We start from the raw sequence: 15,912 nt of genomic DNA, 5'->3' as shown, positions 1-15,912 counted from the left end.
CACGACTGTTCATATAGGATATGAATCCCCATGCTGTGAGCCCATTGAACACAATGGGCTCAAGTGTGAACCGAAATCCACATAAATTATATCATCTGTGGCCATCTGTAGCATGGCAACTAATTAGCTTGTTTGTGAGAATGTGTGCAGAAGTGAACACACATGGGACACCATTGTTGGCTGAATTAAGCTAGCCTACCATTGGCCATTGAAATTAATGGGGTCCATTTCTCCAGGTCTGTGTGATACTGTACATTCATGGTCTGAGCTAAGCGTTGAGTGTTTTCAACTCTTGGCCCCTGTTTCTACCCATCACATTAAGACAAGCTTAAAAAAACAACAACTCAAGCTTCTTACCCATACAGGCCATCTTGGTGAGGTCAAGCACGTAGCCGTCAAAGCAATCACATGTGTAGCCCTCCCGTACACGTACACAACGGCCATTTTCACAGCCATTCAACACGCCACACTCCTCTGCCCGTAGACCCTCAAAGCTGTCATAGCGGTCTGTAAGTAAATAAGCACAATGAGAATTTTCCAGAGACCTTATAGAGAGCTAATTTCTTCCACTAATGCCTCCAGCAGTCTCATGACCTATTTTATACAATCTATCATGACGTAATAAAAATGAAATTAAATAATAATGACATAATATTTGATTTCTACTTTCCACTTTAAATGACTGAACAAATAGGACACATAGAAGGACCGGAGCACACAAATAGCTTTTCAAAACCTAAAGGAGAAGGAAATGGATCTTGATCGCTTCTAAACAGTGAAATGAATTAGCTATTAGTTACCTTAAAGGAACACGCCACCCAATGTCAGTAGTAATATATGTTCTTACCTTAACTTTCACGAGTTGAGTCATACCTCTCCCGTGTGTTTGATTACTGCCATCTTCCTCCCTCTATGGCTACGTCTGAGCCCGCTAGCATAGCAACATGCTAACACATTCGCACCACCAGAGCCAGAGCGTTTGAGTGCACGTACCGACATGAGAGAGGTATGACTCAACTCGTGAAAGTTAAGGTAAGAACATATATTACTACTGACATTGGGTGGCGTGTTCCTTTAAGGCTCATTTATGTGCTTGAGTGTTTATATTGGTGCATTCTTGCCCAATATGTATAATAACAACAATCTGTGAGCGCCTTCCATGTTCGGTGGACTTGTGACTTACCTCTAAAGTCATCCACATGAACAGGGGGTGGGTTTTCTCTGGGCCGGTGAACAGGTCCACTGATTGTCTCCCTTGAGCTGTAATCACTGGAGGGGTCTGTGAACAGGGGGACGGACTGGGACTCCTCAGGGTCAAAGTATGTCCCTCCACCTTCCAGGGGCCCGTAGTTATTCCAGTAGGGGTCAAACGGGCCTTGCGGCGGCGGGAGATCGGGGCCGTACTCATAACCGGGTCTCTCGCGCAGGCTGTCGGAACCTCTGTTCGGCACATTGCACAACGTCGCAAAGTCCTCTGCGTGCACACAGACACAAACACACACACACATTGGCATGTAATCATTGGGCAGATACTTTCATCCTCAGAGGGCTCACACAAATGATGTCTGACCTTTGACCCATACCTGCACTTTCAATATCTACCTAAAAGAAGCCCAATTCAACTCATCCCAAAAGAGAGAACAGAAAAGATGCTCACCAGATGACCGTGTGGGGCAGAAGGCACATAGTTTGCCCCAGGCAATGCCATAGAGACAGCAGCATTCCGTGTAGGTAGTCCTGATGCCAATCAAAGGACTAGAACATATGTCATCATCAGTGAGCTGCTGCCAGCAGATGTCCATGTGGATGTCATCCTCCAGACTCTGGCCGTCTGTGTTGCAGAGAAAGCGGGATGGTGGTTGAGTCATGTGAGAAACAGAGTTTATGGACATCATATCACCTCATCTTGTTACACTAAAGGATCAACTATATAAACAATCATGTCCATCCCCGTGGCATTTCATGTGGCACAGAAAACAACACTGAGCTAACCGAAACTCAGGGGGAAAACAAGTTTCACTTTTGACATTCCATAGAGCTCTACGCTATAGTCGGAAATATTTTCATTACATAGTATCTGCATTTGTTTTGAACTTTTAAACCGGAAAGCCTCTAGGGACAGATTGAAAGGGTCTATATGTGAGATACTAATAGAACTTTATTTGTATACGTGCCAAATGTCAGCCATTACTAAGGTGGAGCTGAGATGGAACTCACCGCCTGTGCCGTTCACAGAGACGCAGCGGCGGCGTGTGCTGTCCAGGATGAGAGGAGGGCTGCAGAAGCAGTTGAAGGACCCTGCGATGTTCACACAAGCCCCTCCCTCACACGTTCCCTCATCCAGACATTCATCATGATCTACAGCAAACACAGGAGCACATACAAACTTAGGGTTTCCACTAGTAATGCATAGGCTATTTAAGAGATAAACTCATTTTTCTTAATTCATAGAAAACTAAAGAATGAAATACTCACCCACACATTCAAGGCGGATATTATCATAGTAGTAGCCATTTTGACAATAGCAGGAGTATGAGGAGAAAAGGTTGGTGCAGATACCATTCTTACAAATCTCAGGTCCAAACATTGAACATTCATCCGCATCTAAAGACAGAAAATAAAACATGTATACAAACTATATCTATATCATCTGTAAAAGAGAATTCCGGTGATTTTTCACGTCTCTGTTTCTCGAGGTCACCGAGTACTGTGGGTACGAAAAACCCCACGAAAACAATCAGTTCTACCTAGCTCGCCTCAAGTTGCTGCAGCCAACAGCTAGAGCTGCCAAGGAGCTACAGTGCTACATGAACATGAGTGTAGCACTGTAGCACAGTTTGGAGGGCTAATAAAATGTGTAATTCATTAATAAATTTAGCCACATTTAAAGGCTAACATACTGTATGACTCATATGAATGGCATAGTCAAACAACTGTAGGCTCTTTTCCACCTGCTGTTGCAAGTCTGTGTCGCTTTGGATAAAATACCAATTACTTTTTACTTTACCTTACCTTTGAAAAGCTGCTGTCCAAAGTCTGTGGTCACAGGCAGAACACCATTGCCCTTCGGACATAGTTGGTCATACTCAGCTTGAGCAACAGGGGAAAACAGATGTCAGTTTAATAATAATAATGTATTAATACTGAACAAGTTCACTCTAGATGATATTTTACCAGGCAGAGGGTGTGTGTGTGGTTGAGGTGCTAGTGAAGGCCTTCTTTACCTCTCCCAGTCGGAGGGCAGGGGTGGATCTCACAGTTGTCCCCCCAGCCAGCCCCGACTGTGCAGCAGCACTCCTCGATGGTAGTGTTGTGTGAGAGCACATTAAGGCACAAGTTGGCGTCGTTGAGGTTGTAGTAGCACTGCTTCCTCTCCTCGCCATGTGAGAGCGTTACCGAGGGCAACGGAACTCCCGCGTGTTCTGACATATTGAGACGGAGAACCGGATTAGTTTGGGGGAAAAAGAGAGAAGGAGCAGAAAGAAAGAACACTTGCACATTTAATTCCTTTTGGGGCTTCTGCCTTTATTTGACAGGACAGTGGAAAGATTGACAGGAATGGAGTTGGACGGAGAGATAAGGGTGGGATCGGGAATGCCTTGGGTCAGAATGACCCGAATGACCCTTAGACCCGAATGTGGTCGAGACAGCTTGCACCACAGCTCCGCCCCCCATTTCAACTGTGATTAAGTCAAATTCAAGGTGTTGACAAAACTACATTACATTACATTACATTACATTTGGCTGACGCTTTTTAGCCAAAGCGACTAACAACATAGTAAACAGTTTAAGTTTTAGAGCAGTTCTCAACAATTTTAGGACAATTTAAAAACATTAGAGTACAGTAAGAATAAGTGCATCAGTGAGTGCTGTTTTTAACAGTTACTTGTCAGTTTGAGACGGCTGGTGAGTGCTAGGATCAGTAAGACTTGTTGTAAGTGTTGCTATGAGAGGAGATGTTCTCTAAAGAGCTGGGTCTTCAGGAGTTTTCTGAAAATGGAGAAGGATGTCTCTGCCCTTGTAGGAGCTGGCAGTACTAATGCAAGTAACAGACTCAGGCAAGCTGGGTAGCATGACTGTAACACCACCACTGTGTCTGTGAAAGACTAACATTGGGCCTCATCCCCCAATGGGTTTTCTTTCCTGAAGTGTGTTCTAATAACCTTATTGTAAGGTAAGAGAACTACATTGTGTTTCTTTAAAGATGGTCAAAACTGGCGGGTCACCAGATTAATAATCTTAAACATACTTTTTTTTTAAATTATTAAACATAAAATACATTTCATGTGAATAACATCCTACTATGTAAAAGTAGCTTAGACTCTTGTTCTCTGCAGTTGAATTCAGAGCCGTATAAGCTCTGGTTGAATTTGATACAGGGCACCCTCTGCTGGACAAACTATGCAAACACATCACTAGTAATAGAATACAGTAAAAGCCCATCTATGGCTTGGTTTATATCTTTTTCATTAAATAATATATGAATATGAATTAAATTAAATTCAATATAAATGCTTACACCAGTAGATCCGTAATTGGCTTATATCAACCGATAAGCACACTGATCGATTAACTGGCTAGGCTCTACTATACGGGACAATTTAACAGTTTTTGATAGCATCAAATTAGAAGTGTCAAGCTCAATCACGTGACAAAATTGCAGTTGTAGCCTACATTGGCAGATGGATAGGATTTGGACATCAGCTGTTGAATGTTGAATTTAGCTGCCCACCCTATCCAAAAGCCCACCCAGGTGTGACGTCCTGGTAACATAATAGTGAAACAGATTTTTTTCTCAACTTAGTGTACTGTAGATTAGGGGACATTTGCATTTGGCTGGTAAGAACTAATTCTAGCGGAAACATTGATATGTGGGAGTGGGTCTACAGAACTAGAGAAGACAACGTTTTATATGTGTGTGTCTGCATCTCACCCACTAAGGCCCCCCGAGTACTGTGGCATTGGTTGCTGATGGGGTCGAATTCCTCTTCCTCATTGGTGCAGATACACAGGAAACTCCCCTCCACATTCTCACACCAGGCCTCCCCACAGTAATCGGTGCTTGTTTCACACTCATTTATGTCTGCAAGGAGGACACAGAGCATCAGCCACATACACTTGTACAGAATCACACACACACACACACACACACACACACACACACACACACCACCATTTTATCATTTGTTTTTGCACATCGTGAGACATACCCACACACCCTTGGGCATCTGGTGCATTAGCGTATCCACGGTAACATTGACAGCGATAGGAGCCATCTGTGTTCTCACAGAATCCATGCTCTCCACATATTGTCTCGTTCACACACTCATCAATATCTGGAGAGGAAAGAAGGGAAAATGTTAACACTAACCTAGCCTGGCTCCGCCTGTCTATGTACTTCCGCTCAATTACATTTCCCTACAGTACTGGTATCCAGGCAAACACTAACCTACTAATAATTGAAATTGTATTGTGTATAGCACTTTGTTATGGACTTATTGGCCATTTTTATTCTGGGCTTAATGTGTAAACTAGGAACACTATATGTCATGTCTGTGTTTGCTCTAACAACATTTTGTTGTTATTCTGTAACAATGACAACAATAAACTGAACTGAACTGAACTGAACTGAACTATTTACAATAATTTCCAATTCATACTGTGAGTAAACACTACAAGTATAACCACACACAGCTTGGGAAGTTTATCAAACATTTGAGGCTAATATAAAATGAATTAGATGATCAATGACCTTAAATGCAGCCAATACGCCATGAGGGTAACACATGCGTGATCATTGACAGTTATTAGTTTACTCTACTTATTGACAGTTGTTTCTAGCAATTACTAGCATGTGCTTCCAGTTGGGCACCAACATCTTTGCCTCACAAAATCTTCAGGAACACATATCATCCAAACATACCACATGCCTGAAAACTGGAATAATGTTAACTAACTATTACTGGTCCATATAAAATGTACATCTTCAGTATAAATTCCCTTTTTTGAATGGACATACATTATATAATGGGACTGTTCATTTATGCCAGTTATAGTCAGTTCCAGCTTTTGACCAGAGGGGGGCAGTACACTGACGCAAAGCAACACAATCCTGGCTCAGGGGCACACTTGTTCCCAGACCTGAAGCCCCTTAACTGTTTTAACAACATCTGTGACACACACTGTTCTGTCAAATATAGTCACTCAGAAAAACAAAGGGTTTTAAGGGTCAAATGGGATCCAAGTGAGGTTACAGAATGGTTTGATTGAACACATTTTTATCACTGTGTATTTTTACTAGCATTTTGTATCCGGCCAGGGGAAGACTCGGCTGGCTTCAAATTCGACTCTGTCAAGTACAGCGTGCACATCTGGAAAACTTCTGTGCAGCAGGCCCAGCCTCCACAAAACGAAAAGAGACTTGGGGTCCCTCAGCACATCAGCTAGGTCTGATTACATAACAGCAATGACTGGCTCTCAATCCATGATGGACAACAGGAGAGGTCATTGCCTGATGTTGGAAAGCTATAGCGGAAAGGGAGACCGTTAAACACTAAACTCTCACAAGCATAAAACCAATCCAGTGATCGGCATTCAACAGAATTGATATCTTTGTTGAATGCCTTTTTTTTTGCAATATGGCTTTTTTCTGACATAACAGTAACACAGACTTGCAGCAGTGAACAAAGAGAAAGACGTACCATGGAAATTCAGACATAGTCAAGTTAAGCCAAGCCAAGTTGAAATAAAAAAAAATGTTTTGACAATGTGTCAGGCTTAAGCCCTCTCGTGTCTTTTAAGATGCCAAATTCAGGCCTCTGACATTTAACTGCAAAAAGAAGTGAAAACATTGACATAATATTCAAAAGCCTTATCGGAATATTTCTCTCCTAACAAGATCCTAGTATTAATATTAGCAAATTATTCTTTTGCACCCTGTGTTATACAACTAAATCAACATAAAAACAGGTAGACTATGATGGCGTTACATATAAATTGGTGATTTACAATTACATAATAGTATGTTTCATCGTAGTTTACCCTTTAAGCCCTCACCTACAACCTTGGATTGCATTGGGTGGACCAATTGTCCACTCTTATCTAGATATTATAAACAACTTGATATTGTATGTATGTGGGGGCAAAAATGTAGCCAGTCCAGATAAAAATCCAGGGCTGAATTTTGTTCCCAGTTAGACCCAGGGGTGTGATTCCTATATTGCTATGCTGGTCTTATGCGTCATTAGCTTTACCCCGCCCACTATGCTGGTCTTATACGCTATTAGTCTAGCCCCGCCCACCTAGTATCTCTGCTCTTTTTCATTTCACTGATATACTAGTCTGGCTCCTCTCAATGCGTTTATATCTCCCCTAGCCACCAGGATGGTGGGCCAATCAGTGACGAGAGTGGATGACGCTACTTCCGAAATAGAAAGTGACTATGGTAAACAGTCGTAGCAACGGCAACACTTGTAAACATTTCAAAATTGCAGTCGGAAGAATGTGTAAATTTATATAATTATAGTTTCCTGACTGTCGATCAGTTTGTAAAGGTTAGGCGAAGTAGGAAGTAACGTTAGGAATCCCTGATAAATGTGATTGGTTGGCTAGACCAAAGATTTAAAAGTTAACATAAAGTCTACACTCATTTCCCAATGAGTACCCAGACTCTCTCCACAGAGTGAGTGAGCCTGGTGAACCCAGGCTAATACGCTAAATATGCCTGGGCATATATGAGGGCATCATATCTCATCACAGAGATCTCCAGAAAAGTAACCCATCTGTGGCTAACACTAAGATCATACTAGTACCAGGACACAGTGGTGTAGGTACCATAACTAACAAAAACATCAGGAGAGCACTTGACTGACCTGTCTGAGGTTTCAGCATAATGGATCTGCCATACATTACGAGCCTTTATCAAATGCCAGAAAATTCCCAGGAATTTTGGCAAGAGAGTTTATGTAAAACTCTCTTTTAGGTATAAGGTGTTTTAATAAGCATATGTGTTTGCCACTGTGTAACTGCTGCTGTAAACTGAAGAATGAGTCTATCTAAGCAATGTTAAGAATGTGTAAAAACAAAATAGATGTTGGTCAGCTGACACTAGCAGTGTGAGCTGTGTAGACATGAAAGCAATACAGTACCATTACTCGATGCACGTCGATAATTGTAACACAGACATCAGTCAGAGGTCGGCTTTCTGAACGTAGAGGACAAGGGCCCGTGACTCTCAGTGGCCCTCAGCCAACTCTCTACTGCTTTGTAATAAAGCTGAGCCTCAAATCAGGAGGTGATCTGACACAAGGGCTGGTTTCATGTGCCATGTGGGAATGATATTAAACAGTAGTGAGTGGGTGTGAGAGGTGGGAGGCTCACCACAACAATTCAATGACATGACACGTTTTGTTAGAATAATACAGTAGGTGTTAAATCATTTTGTTTTTATGTGGAAATAGATCGGAAGAAGAGGAACTGACTTCATTTGAGAAAGTTTCTACACATTTATAGAGGTACATAGACACATGTGTATCTCTGTAAGGATCTGCTTCGTGCTGTCTGAACCTTTGATAACATTTTGTGCCTTGGCAGTGGTGAAAATGAGTCTTGCATATGGCTCCAATGTATTGCCATTTCAAGGTTGACAGATTTAGCTCTGTAACAAATTCTGGACCCATTCTGTTTGTTTATGTCTAGTGAAAACCCCAAAACAATCTAAAAACAGGGGCCCAGACAGAAATACACGGGAGTTCCCCTTTAAGTGCAGTGGAACCCTGACACACACCCACATATATAGACACGTAAACACTGAAACATTTGTTTTATGGTGGCTGCAGCCATTTTATTCTTTGTGACGTAACTATTGTCTGACTGCTTTGAAACAGCCAAAGACAGCCTCAGTCTCTGACAGAGCTCCTGTCATGCTCATAAAAAGTAACACCCCTCACAGCAGAGTAATTACAATGTCTGGATTTGCCCATGGCCTAAATAGCCAATGATTGTTGGAAGCCTTTCGTTTGGAAATTTAACTAAATAAAGGTTGGAATTGGGGAGTTCCTTCCTTGCCAAGATTTGGTTAAAGTACCTCCTTGTCCTCCCCTGATCCTACATACACACAAGGGTTTTCTGTTAATATGGTTATTCTGTCTTAAAAACGTGCATTTGAGCAAGTGTCCACCCTACAGTAAAGGGAGTTCAGTTAAGATGTGTAGTGTTAAGGTAAGTAGCTTTGCATTGGATGTGTGGAGCTCCCCACCCCCATCCCAAACATGTTCTGCGCCTTCTCCCTGGAGGCTCATAAAAGCTGTGCTTGGAAAGACATCTAAATAGTTTTTCATCAGCAAAGTATGCGCAAGTCACCCACTCACTCGGACTGACAGTCAGTTTGGGTGGAGACTACACAACTTCAACAGTACCATTTAACGTAAATAAAGAAAAAAATTCTGTTGAAAGTCATTATGAAAACGCTGTGCAGATACCTTTTGTAGAATGTCAGATGAAAACCATAATTGTGAGGATAGCAGCGCTATGAAATCGTTATTTCACAAGTCTGCTATTTTTGATCCAGATATTGAACCATAAACTGCTGAAATACTTCATGCTGACATCCATATTGATTGCTTAACCTAAAAGACCCTGTCCAGATATGTTAACATTGCATAGTGAACTACTGCTTTCTCCCAGCTTTCATTAGAAACATGTTAGTTGCTGTTACATAGAAGCCACCATCACCAAATATAAAACGAAAATGATTATCTGTTCTTTGCCATCCCTCTTCTCTTTCATGTCATAGATTTGGTAGTTCTGAAAAGATTGGCACCTATGCCAGCCACAAATGTTCTATTTCACACAGCATGCGGACAGAAGGGGGTGGACGGTACCTGGTGGTTAGTAAGAACTAGTAAAAACACTAATGTCTCAGTCACTTTTTGTTTCACAGCTCTTCATTCAACAGCTCAAACAGCTGAAATGTCTGTGCTAGTCTACGACACACACATATACATGTGAGTTTGTACAGCCCTGGAGGAACAAAGTGGGCACTGTTTTCTGATGAGGAGCTTGATGAAGCCAGGGGAGAGGGGAGAGGCAGGTGTTTAAGATGCTTCCTGCTGAGAGCTGTGTAGCCAGAACTCAATTTTCCTGGACAGACTTCTTGTACTGTAATACTTGACTTTGACTGAGTAACATGGAATGTGCATTCGTCCTATAATAGCTATTCTCTGTTGATGTCTGGAGTGCTTGCATTGACCATACAATTTAAATCCCACCCCCCCAACTAGAATATTATGTAATTTTATAATGTTATGAAACAGATAGACACTCACCACAGTCTCCATTCTCGTCACCATCGAAACCAGGCTGGCAACCCATAAAGCAGCGGTAGGAACCCAAGGTGTTCTCACAATGCCATGTTCCGCACACATTACTACCATATTCTTTACACTCATCCAGATCTGGAGATAAAACACACACACACACACAAACACACTTAAACATTTACATTATTATTGTGTTGTTGTATTATTGTAAGCCCATATGTCACACCTTGCTTGGCCCCCAACTGGTGACATACTAACAATTGGCCAAGTGATCGCAATATTGGGAAATTGTTATGTCATTTTGTTCTGAAATATAAGCTTAACAACAGAATTGACAACAGTTCTGTCTTTCTATAATATTATGACTTCTAACGTAAACTTGAGAACAAAAGCAAAGTGCAGGGTACGCACATCCAACATTTTTTTCAGCTGCTCGATCTAAACTTGAAGATAAAAATCAAAAGAAAGATCTGCACACTGTTCAATTTGAGATCTTCGTCAGGCAATGCAGATCTTTCTTTTGATTTTTCTCTACAGTACCCTTCACATCATGCGTGTGAGGAAACGCATACACATACCCCTTTACAGTACCTTCACAATCCCCTGTCTGTGTGGAGAACTTGTAGCCAGCCTCACATACACACTGGAATGAGCCCTCTGTATTGAGACACTGGCCCTGGAAGCACACATTGCCCTTCTCACACTCATCCACATCTGGTAGAGCAAAACAAGGAGGAAATAAGGAGGGAAGAGGACAGGATCATGGTAGACATTACTGAAATACAACAATTACTTTTATACATGAGGGAAAACGATGGGATTATTCAAACCTGGGCTCTATTTTTATACATGAGGGAAAACAATTGGGATTAAGCCCAACGCACACGGCAGGTGATACGACCATCAAACTCGAAGGTGGAATTCTGTAATCACTTTACTACATACAGTGCTGGCGACGCGATCACCCATCGATTCAGTGGCCAGACAGCTGTTTTCTATTATGACGTATCAAAATCGCCCTGAAAAATAGAAAAGGGTCGAGCGACGGCGATGGTCGCCCTGTCGTTCCACTTGCTGTGTGCGTTGCACCATTCACTTCAATAGATTCTATTCCATTTTGCCTGCCATAAATCGCCGTCATGGGCTCTATTTTGTTTACTAAAATCTGTCCAGTATTGATAGAAAACTTTCAACAGCAACTAAAAAATGGCTTTACTTTAAACACAAACAGGACTTACATGGCATCAGTCTATAATACACCTGCCCAGCAAGAGAATTTCAAGTTGAAACACAGACACGCCATTTTTGGGGAGGTTTCCCTGGAAGAGGCTCACGCTAATCCGACAAAGTTAAGTGTGCGTGTCGGATAGATTTATTTCAAATTTCAAACATTCAAACATTCTGTTTGATAACTGATGAAAAGCCTCCACATACAAACCGTGGGCTTGCATACACATAGCGGCCCAAAGATTGATATATTTGGCCCACTGTAATGGTCAGTTGCAAATTCCAACTGCATTTTTCATCAATTTATTAAATAGCCTTTGATTAGGTTCTGGCCTGTAGTTGAATGGCTTATAAAAACAAAACTTGGCTGGAGGCCAAACACATTTTCCGACTCCTGGTGTAAAGAGTGAGTTTGAGAGCCGAGTCCGATGGCAAACACAACGCCAGGCATTTCTGCAAATGATTGCACTCTTGATATCTGGACCCAGCTCAGTGCCACGTCACACCTAAGGCCAGTTTCACTGACTAAAAGTGTTAGCTTTACATCACCTTCCTAATAGTTGTTTTTTAGTATCGCTGTATACAGCTGCAAACCATTTTAATGCTTCATGTCAGGATTAAGACAACTAAATCTGTGGGTATGTCAACTGACGAAATGCAATTTTTTGCATTCTAGATTATTCTAGATTATTTTAAAATATTCTAGATTATTTTAACCTTAAAATGTAATTAATTTAATATTGAAGCTCAAAAGGTTAAATGCAAAACTAGCATTGAGTCTAACTCATTCTCTATCCGTGATTGTGTCTGCATTCCTCTTTCTTCTCTAATGATTCCCCTCTTTTCTTTCCTCTCTTCATCTTCCCTTCTCCTGTATCAGACACACTAAGGGCTTTCAGATACAACCTCCGGAGTATATGCGGAGGTTTATCAAATGGAGGTCCTACCCTTCGGGTGATTCAGATATGATGCTAACCTGCGGACCTTATACTGACTTTATACGGACCTATGTGTGAACGACATACATGTACACGCACATTACAGAATCTCCGTGTGGTTGTGGAGTGAGGGGTGGGGGGATGTGGAAAAGTAGAGGAGAGGAGGCACATGAAGGGAAGAGGAGAGGAGAGGAGGCACATGACAGAGTCCATGAAGGGAAGAGGAGAGGGACACATGACAGAGTCCATGAAGGGAAGAGGAGAGGAGATGGACACATGACAGAGTCCATGAAGGGAAGCAGAAGAAAAGCAGAGCAAAAGAGAAAGAGATGTTTGTCTTCAGGCCTCAGTTTGCCCATGCTGAGAGGAGAGGAGAGAAGAAGAGAGGAGAGGAGAGGAGAGAAGAGGAGAGGAGAGGAGAGGAGAAATATCTTGGACGGCATCCATGGTCAAGGTCACCATGTTCAGCTGGGTGGAGTATGAGGGAATCTTGACTCCACAGGCCTGGATGAGATAACTAGCCAGATTTCTTTCACCCCAGTATTTCTGCATGGACAGAGATCTTTACTTTGGCAGTTGGAGAGCAAAGAGCAATCTTATTTGGTCTGGATCTTTGAAAAGGTCTCAAGTGCTGTGAGGTCCCAGCCAAGCTGTTCAACATTACACTGGCAGAAAGCGGAGTACTCAGGCCTACCCACAACAAGGCAAGTTCCACAGAAGTGAGCCGTAGTGTTCTCAGGCTAATAGGCACTTCTATCTGAGTGTCGCTTTGGTTAATGCCGTCAGAATCAAATAAATAAATATAATGATGAGATATCTTATCAACTATTTTCTCTTTCCTTTTTTAGTGATCAGACGGATATAAGCAAGCAGACTGATAGACAAGATGGATGGCTGCACATTTCATGAGAATTCCTCACCATGACATCCAAGTCCATCTTTGGCCTGGGCATATCCCACAGGACAAATGCAGAGGAAGGAGCCTTCAGTGTTCAGACAGTCTCCATCACCACACACCCCGACTGCCAAACACTCATTCACATCTGTGGGTTAGAGCAGCATATACACACACACACACACACACACACACACACACACACACACACACACACACACACACACACACACACACACACACACACACACACACACGCACAGACACACACAGACACGCACATACACAGACACACACACACACACACACACACACAGATGCACAGACACACACAGACACACACACACACACACACACAGATGCACCGACACACACACACACACACACACACACACACAGAAGCACAAACACAGACACATAGACACAGAGAGAGAGAGAGAATGAGAGAGAAAGAGAGAGACAATGTACACGTCTAACTGACGATAAGCAGCATAATACCTATTGTAGTCTTCTTATATTGCTTATATTGCCCCCCCCTCCCAAACACACACACTCACTGTACCTGTACAGCCTGTCTCATGGTGCTCAAACCCTTCAGGGCAGGAGCAGCTGAAGGATCCAGGAGTATTGGTGCACTCTCCACCCGCGCAGATGTCCTCTTCACACTCCTCTACATCTAGAGACGCAGACAACACAGCCACACAGAGGCAGCACCAGGTTAGAGAACGCAAAGGGGCAGACACATGAAGAACAAAATGTCTTCCTCCACTATTTCATTCTTTGTACCTTCACATGTGATTTTATCAGAGGACAGTTTATAGCCAGTGTCACAAGCCATGCAGGAGAAAGAGCCTGGAGTGTTTGTGCACAAACCCAGGGGACAAACTCCAGGAGAATGGCATTCGTCAATATCTGCAACACAGGAAGCACAACAGAGACAAAAAGCAATGAGTGATCCAAATCAATTGAGAAAGAGCGTGCCAGCAAACTGTTTTTATTATGTTTTTATCCTCTAATCCTCTTGATGTATTTATCTTGGGGATGTCTCAGTGTTCCAGACAACCTTCTAGATATCTAATTATTTGGTCTTGACTGTGAAACAAGTTCTGTGTGGCAGGATAGTCTATGTTAAGTAGAAAGATCTGAAATTTATGAAAATGTGTTGAAAGGGCCTGATGAGAAGGTGCAAAGGGACAGGAATGACCACCCTGCCACAAGAACAACTCAATGTCACACACTACTAGCTAGCTAATACAGGAATGACCACCCGCCACAAGAACAACTCAATGTCACACACACTACTAGCTAGCTAATACAGGAATGTAGAATGTTTGCCAGTAGGAACTCAGTCGAGACACATCTCTGCTAGTACAGGGTATTCCGTTGTTGGACCAAGAAGCTTCAGATCCAGAGAAGTCTATGGACCTCCAAGGGGTTGCCAGTTGCCACAGTCATTATATACCTGGTGGTTTTTCTTCACCCGGAGGGGTGTACTAGTATGAAGCTTTCTTTTTCTAAACTGGCTTGACAAACCCTGAACTAGCTATCTGAGGATGTACTGTAGGTACTATGATGGTGGCTATCAACTTTATTTGTTAACCCAGACTTTCATCTTCAGACTATGCGTGCGTTCTCATTAAAGGGATGGTGTTCATTGGGGTAACCCTTACCCCACATTCCAAACAAGATGGGATGCTGCGTAACATGTTTGCAAATCATGTAAACCCTATATGTTTAATTGAGAATAGTGCAAAGACAACATCAGCTGCTGAAACAGAGAAGTTTTTGTTGTTGTTTTTCTACATATATGTTAATTTTGAATTTGATACCACCAACACATTTTTTTAGCCTTTGCAATGATTTTCATTACAGATTTGGGTCTTTTTGGGTCTCTTTTTATGCAGTTCCACCTTGAAGCCTTAATATCCTGGCCATCCAATGTCGATTTTGTACAGTAGATGATGAAATCCCCAATTCTTTGCAATTTTACGTTGAGGAACATTGGGCCTCATTCACCCACATCTTCCTAAGAATTTTCTTAACTGTGTTCTTAAGAAGGTCCTACGAAAACTCTTAAGCAGATTCATAAAGGTGTTCTTAAACCTCACAAGTATTGGCAGTTTCGTTCTTATCATGCTGAATCCCATTTCTTCTTAAGTTGACAGGGTGTGCCAATTGTTCTTAATTAGCCTAGGTAAACGCCCTGTCAATCCCCATAAAATGAGCATGATACTGCAGGGCCGTGTGCACACAAATTGAGGCTGAGGCCCCAGCTTTCATTTCTACCGTGCATTATACACTACATGAGCAAGACAATTTGATTACCGTATATGACACATGCTTTGAAGTGAAAGCACTGCTGCAGAAATTGAACAGTAAATGAGTTGTTATATTTAGTAGTTAGTATAAAGTGAAAAAGTGTTATTTGTTGTGTTTATTTACTTTAAAATACCTTAATGCTTTGTGAAATAGTGGAATTAATAACTATAATATTTATATTCAAAAATATCATAAATCATAAAATATATAGTTG

The 15,912-nt window shown here is 42.0% G+C and overlaps 1 protein-coding gene across 1 annotated transcript in view; it reads right to left on the bottom strand.

The window, feature by feature from the left end:
* LOC125283987 (latent-transforming growth factor beta-binding protein 2-like) overlaps positions 1-15,912 on the bottom strand; it is a 93,648-nt gene that overhangs the window by 2,923 nt on the left and 74,813 nt on the right. The window contains exons 24-37 of the mRNA XM_048227618.1: positions 14,166-14,291; positions 13,942-14,055; positions 13,405-13,527; positions 10,911-11,033; positions 10,326-10,454; positions 5,211-5,336; positions 4,934-5,083; positions 3,225-3,422; positions 3,013-3,090; positions 2,476-2,604; positions 2,218-2,358; positions 1,658-1,831; positions 1,184-1,474; positions 358-507 (exon numbers count right to left, since the gene is read on the bottom strand). Of these exons, the coding sequence (XP_048083575.1) occupies positions 358-507; positions 1,184-1,474; positions 1,658-1,831; positions 2,218-2,358; positions 2,476-2,604; positions 3,013-3,090; positions 3,225-3,422; positions 4,934-5,083; positions 5,211-5,336; positions 10,326-10,454; positions 10,911-11,033; positions 13,405-13,527; positions 13,942-14,055; positions 14,166-14,291 (2,052 nt within the window). The remainder of the gene's footprint in view (positions 1-357; positions 508-1,183; positions 1,475-1,657; positions 1,832-2,217; positions 2,359-2,475; positions 2,605-3,012; positions 3,091-3,224; positions 3,423-4,933; positions 5,084-5,210; positions 5,337-10,325; positions 10,455-10,910; positions 11,034-13,404; positions 13,528-13,941; positions 14,056-14,165; positions 14,292-15,912) is intronic.

The sequence above is a fragment of the Alosa alosa genome, chromosome 19 (assembly GCF_017589495.1).
Source record: "Alosa alosa isolate M-15738 ecotype Scorff River chromosome 19, AALO_Geno_1.1, whole genome shotgun sequence".
Lineage (NCBI taxonomy): Eukaryota > Metazoa > Chordata > Actinopteri > Clupeiformes > Clupeidae > Alosa > Alosa alosa.
Note: the sequence above shows the minus strand (reverse complement) of the source record. Positions and strands in the feature narration are given on the sequence as shown.